Source organism: Balaenoptera acutorostrata, chromosome 3 (assembly GCF_949987535.1).
Source record: "Balaenoptera acutorostrata chromosome 3, mBalAcu1.1, whole genome shotgun sequence".
Taxonomy (NCBI): Eukaryota; Metazoa; Chordata; class Mammalia; order Artiodactyla; family Balaenopteridae; genus Balaenoptera; species Balaenoptera acutorostrata.
The window spans coordinates 88142476-88148719 of record NC_080066.1 but is presented as its reverse complement, the minus strand read 5'-3'; the positions used below and the strand labels follow the sequence as shown (position 1 = coordinate 88148719).

Here is a 6244-nt window from a genome sequence, read left to right as displayed (position 1 = left end):
GCTCCTAAAAGGCAGCCCTTTTCACACAGCTCTCTCTCCAGATTCTGTTACTGCTCCCTCCCCTACTCCTTCACTGGCTGAAGAGCACTGCATCCACCCTTGTGGTTTCCCCATACTTCGCCCACACCTTTGTCAATAGTCCCTTTATCAAACTCTCCTCTAGTCACCCAATTTAAGTGAGCCATCTGTTTCCTGTCAGGACCCTGATGCATCCTACAAACGACACATTTTCCAAATCCCAAACATCAGACATATACTGTCAGTCGTCACAAAGCAATAATCATTTATTATTTTTTTAAAGTTGTTTACAGGTATTTATATGCAAATGGATTTCCACCTTAAGACAGATGAAGATAAGGATGTGACATTAAAAGAGCATGCAGGCAAACACTTCTTTTGTTGTTTCCCTTTAACTGTGCCCGTTTTTGCAAGTGTGGCGTTTGCTCGTCCAACTACCACACCGTTACAGTCAACACTGACCATCTATGTGTCAGCTATACTCTTTGCATCAGCTTCTATCAAGAACTTCTACTGGCCACCCAGTTATCATTCTGCTCAACCAGAATGAGACCACAGCCCTGCTCTGCCTCTGTTAAGATAATTAGATCACCCATAAACTTCGCTGATTTATACCCATGCTCATCCCCTTTACGAGGACAAATAATCAAGAACTACGGTGTAGGCAAAATTGAGGAAAAATACATTGCTTCCTAGTTGTATAAAAGGAAACAAACCTATCTAAGAAGCCAATGGCAGTAAAAGTAAAATAAAAGCATAAACCTTCACATAAAAATATTAAGAGTTCAGTGTGCTTGGTTTCTGATGATTTCTATGTGAAAGAAGTTTCTCATATTTTACTTAAAACTTAGCAAACATTTCACAATTACAAAGATTAAGTTGTATCTACACATCCAAAGTGAAGTGGAATTAAGGCAATTGTCCAGATAACTCAAGATAAAAAAACAAAAACAAAACAAAAAAAACTCTAAAATAATGGCCATATCTCTGTATGCAAAGGCAGGTAGAGGGCTGAGACTGAAGCTGTTTTCTGCCACTCAAAATAACCAAATCTACTTCTACTACCATCACTTACGTTTTTCCAAAGTTTCAATGTTTTTGACTGAAAGGCTCCAGATCTCTGCTATCTGAATGATGATCTCAATGAGTACAGACACAGACTAAAGGAAAAAGCTGCAGTTTCCAGCTTAATTATACAGACTGGTTATCAACACTGACCCCTAATAAATGAAAAATTTGCCTTTTATAAATTATGTTAGGGCTGAAATGGACCTATGAATTCACCTAGCCCAGCTCCCTCATTTTATAGACAAGGAAACTAGAGTCCAGACAGGTTCAGCAAGTTGCTCAAGGTCACACTGAGACCCAGTCCAGCGCTTTTCCCTACACAACGCTTCATTACATCATTGGTTTACCAAGTGTGCCTGCATGTGTCAAACCTTTCCAATTGTTTCATTCAGTGTTTTCTCCCTGGTACATTTTGTCTGGTCATATCTAGAAAAGGTGCTAAGGATACATGTAGATGAGGGCCTATGAGTCACCACCAATCAAGGGGATATTTCCCCATACTTTAAAATAAATTCGGTGCTTTAAATAAGAATGGAACCAATTTGGAGATTGAACATGAAGAACACTGGTTTGTTTGCCATCTTTTAAATCCATGCACTCATGAGCTCTTTTTTGGGGAGGAAGGATGAGGGGGAGAGGGAAGGAGGGAGAAATACGATGAAATCAGAAATGACATAGATTTGGCTTCTTTAGTTTGTCATATGTTGCATACAAACAGTCCAAACAGCAAAGACTGAGAAATACTAGGCCAAAGAATCTGGGCTCCAACCCTTTAAACAGCAAATGGGACAGGCCAATGAAACTGACCATTGCTTTCAGTGGCCCTTGATTTGATTCCACTGGTATAGACAGAGTCCAAATTCAATGTCAAATTTATTTTAACACTGAGGTGAAAGTGTTACCAAACAGAAAATGTAATAAAGTCAATAACTATTAAGCAAATGGCTTCTTATTTTTATAACAAGGAAAAACTTTTTTGGCAAATGGTTCTATAGTTATAGAATATGAAGACATTTAGAACTAATCTCCCCAATATGAAAATGTCCCCAAATTATCAAGTTGAAAGGCACATACCACTGCCCCAGCAGTTCATTCAAGTTGTCTTCAGCACGTGAAATTTTAATTGTGCTTTTTTTAGCTTGTTATCAATGCAATATGGCCTTAAAAAGTGACATCCGTGCATATGTATACTTTCTTTTCAAAGGGACCCATCCTCTTCCCCTTTTCTGATTTTCACTTTCTGAAGATCAATTTTTGTTAGTTCTTTGTTTTATAAAGGACCTAGTCCATGATGGTCTCAGAAAGATACACTTCACAGTTTGTGCTCTAATTTATCTAGAAACCAAGTGTGAATTATCTTTGTGTCCTAATACAAAATGGACTTTCCTGAAGTATCAGTGTGATGGCACTTCCATACTGTCATTTGTTGGAATGCAAAAGTACTAGATTATTATCTTTTCTCACTGGTTGCTTAAGGCTTACTTCGCTTCCAGAAGAGATGATTGGCAAACTATTATCCATGTGGTATCTGATAAGGTGGCCAACATTATCAAATACATGATCCTTGGTCCTCACCTTGAAAAGGAAATACAAATGTATTTAGGTTAAATGATAATGGTTCTCCTGAAAGGCATAAACAATCATAGGGTAAAAACAGACATATCCTTGAATGAGGTAACTGCTGAATAAAGAAAAGTAAGGGTACTTTTCAATTCTGGATCCCTTAGTAAACAATTTTCTCATTCCCAATTACCTTTTTTTTTAATTTATTTTTTTTAAGATTTTTTTGTTTGATGCGGACCATTTTTAAAGTCTTTATTGAATTTGTTACAATATTGCTTCTGTTTTATATTTCTGGTTTTTTTTTTTTTTGGCCCCGAGGCATGTGGAATCTTAGCTCTCTGACCAGGGATCGAACCCACACCCGCCTGCATTGGAAGGCAAAGTCTTAACCACTGGACCACCAGGAAAGTCCCCCCAATTACCTTTTATTGGAGTATAATTGCTTTACAATGGTGTGTTAGTTTCTGCTTTATAACAAAGTGAATCAGCTATATATACACATATATCCCAATATCCCCTCCTCTTGCATCTCCCTGCCACCCTCCCTATCCCACCCCTCTAGGTGGACACAAAGCACCGAGCTGATCTCCCCGTGCTATGCACCTGCTTCCCAATAGCTATTTTACATTTGGTAGTGTATATATGTCCATGCCACTCTCTCACTTCGTCCCAGCTTACCCTTCCCCCTCCCCATGTCCTCAAGTCCATTCTCTACGTCTGCATCTTTATTCCTGTCCAAGGTTCTTCGGAAACATTTTTTTTTTTTTAGATTCCATATATATGTGCTATCATATGGTATTTGTTTTTCTCTTTCTGACTTACTTCACTCTGTATGACAGTCTCTAGGTCCATCTACCTCACTACAAATAACTCAATTTCGTTTCTTTTTATGGCTCAGTAATATTCCATTGTATATATCTGTCACATCTTCTTTCTCTTATCCATTCATCTGTCGATGGACACTTAGATTGCTTCCATGTCCTGGCTATTGTAAATAGAGCTCCAATGAATATTGTGGTACATGACTCTTTTTGAACTATGGTTTTCTCAGGGTATATGCCCAGTAGTAGAATTGCTGGGTCGTATGGTAGTTCTATTTTTAGGTTTTTAAGGCCTCCATACTGTTCTCCATAGTGGCTGTATCAATTTACATTCCCACCAATAGTGCAAGAGGGTTCCCTTTTCTCCACACCATCTCCAGCATTTATTGTTTGTAGATTTTTTGATGATGGCCATTCTGACCAGTGTGAGGTGATATCTCATTGTAGTTTTGATTTGCATTTCTCTAATGATTAGTGATGTTGAACATCCTTACATGTGTTTGTTGGCAATCTGTATATCTTCTTTGGAGAATGTCTATTTAGGTCTTCTGCCCATTTTTGGAGTGGGTTGTTTGTTTTTTTTGATATTGAGCTGCATGAGCTGCTTGTATATTTTGGAGATTATCCTTTGTCAATTGCTTCATTTGCAAATATTTTCTCCCATTCTGAGGGTTGTCTTTCCGTCTTGTTTATGGTTTCCTTTGCTGTGCAAAAGCTTTTAAGTTTCATTAGGTCCCATTTGTTTATTTTTGTTTTTATTTCCATTTCTCTAGGAGGTGGGTCAGAGACAATCTTGCTGTGATTTATGTCACAAAGTGTTCTGCCTATGTGTTCCTCTAAGAGTTTTATAGTGTCTGGCCTTACATTTAGGTCTTTAATCCATTTTGAGTTTATTTTTGTGTATGGTGTTAGGGAGTGTTCTAAGTTCATTCTTTTACATGTAGCTGTCCAGTTTTCCCAGCACCACTTATTGAAGAGACTGTCTTTTCTCCATTGTACATTCTTGCCTCCTTTATCAAAGATAAGGTGACCATATGTGTGTGGGTTTACCTCTGGGCTTTCTATCCTCTTCCATTGATCTATATTTCTGTTTTTGTGCCAGTACCATACTGTCTTGATTACTGTAACTTTGTGGTATAGTCTGAAGTCAAGGAACCTGATTCCTCAGGCTCCGTTTTTCTTTCTCAAGATTGCTTTGGCTATTCGGGGTCTTTTGTGTTTCCATACAAATTGTGAAATTTTTTGTTCTAGTTCTGTGAAAAATGCCATTGGTAGTTTGACAGATTTCCGTGAATCCGTAGATTGCTTTCAGTAGTATACTCATTTTCACAATGTTGATTCTTCCAATCCAAGAACATGGTATACCTCTCCAACTGTTTGTATCATCTTTAATTTCTTTCATCAGTGTCTTATACTTTTCTGCATACAGGTATTTTCTCTCCTTCGGTAGGTTTATTCCTAGGTATTTTACTCTTTTTGTTGCAATGATAAATGGGAGTGTTTCCTTAATTTCTCTTCCAAATTTTTCATCATTAGTGTATAGGGATGCAAGAGATTTCTGTGCATTAATTTTGTATCCTGCTACTCTACCTAATTCATTGATTAGGTCTAGTGGTTTTCTGGTAGCATCTTTAGGATTCTCTATGTATAGTATCATGTCATCTGCAAACAGTGACAGTTTTACTTCTCCTTTTTCTGATTTGGATTCCTTTTATTTCTTTTTCTTCTCTGATTGCTGTGGCTAAAACTTCCAAAACTCTGTTGAATAACAGTGGTGAGACTGGGCAACCTTGTCTTCTTCCTGATCTTAGAGGAAATGGCTTCAGTTTTTCACCATTGAGAATGATGTTGGCTGTCGGTTTGTCACGTATGCCTTTATTATGTTGAGGTAAGTTCCCCCTATGCCTACTCTCTGGAAGGTTTGTATCATAAATGGGGGTTGAATTTTGTCAAAAGCTTTTGCTGCATCTATTGAGATGATCATATGGTTTTTATCCTTCAATTTGTTAATATGGTTTATCACATTGACTGATTTGTGCATATTGAAGAGTCCTTGCATTCCTGGGATAAACCCCACTTGATCATGGTGTATGATCCTTTTAATGTGCTGTTGGATTCTGTTTGCTAGTATTTTGTTGAGGATTTTTACATCTATGTTCATCAGTGATATTGGTCTGTAGTTTTCTTCTTCTGTGACATCTTTGTCTGGTTTTGGTATCAGGGTGATGGTGGCCTCGTAGAATGAGTTTGGGAGTGTTCCTCCCTCTGCTATGTTTTGGAAGAGTTTGAGAAGGATAGGTGTTAGCTCTTCTCTAAATGTTTGATAGAATTCACCTGTGAAGCCATCTGGTCCTGGGCTTTTGTTTGTTGGAAGATTTTTAATCACAGTCTCAATTTCAGTGCTTCTGATTGGTCTGTTTATAGTTTCTATTTCTTCCTGGTTCAGTCTCAGAAAGTTGTGCTTTTCTAAGAATTTGTCCATTTCTTCCAGGTTGTCCATTTTATTGGCATAGAGTTGCTTGTAGTAATCTCTCATGATGCTTTGTATTTCTCCAGTGTCAGTTGTTACTTCTCCTTTTTCATTTCTAATTCTATTGATTTGAGTGTTCTTCCTTTTTTTCTTGATGAGTCTGGCTAATGGTTTATCCATTTTGCTTATCTTCTCAAAGAACCAGCTTTTAGTTTTACTGATCTTTGCCATCATTTCTTTCATTTCTTTTTCATTTATTTCTGATCTGATCTTTATGATTTCTTTCCTTCTGCTAACTTTGGGG

General features: G+C 37.5%; 1 protein-coding gene across 3 annotated transcripts in view; it reads right to left on the bottom strand.

Annotated features, from left to right (window-relative positions):
- Positions 1 to 266: 266 nt before the first annotated feature.
- The window catches only part of SHC4 (SHC adaptor protein 4), a 132629-nt gene continuing 126651 nt past the window's right edge, over positions 267 to 6244 (bottom strand). For all 3 annotated transcript variants that reach the window (XM_057543942.1, XM_007170441.2, XM_007170443.3), the window contains one exon: positions 267 to 2661. In XM_057543942.1, the coding sequence (XP_057399925.1) occupies positions 2506 to 2661 (156 nt within the window). In that variant the 3' untranslated portion in view covers positions 267 to 2505. The remainder of the gene's footprint in view (positions 2662 to 6244) is intronic.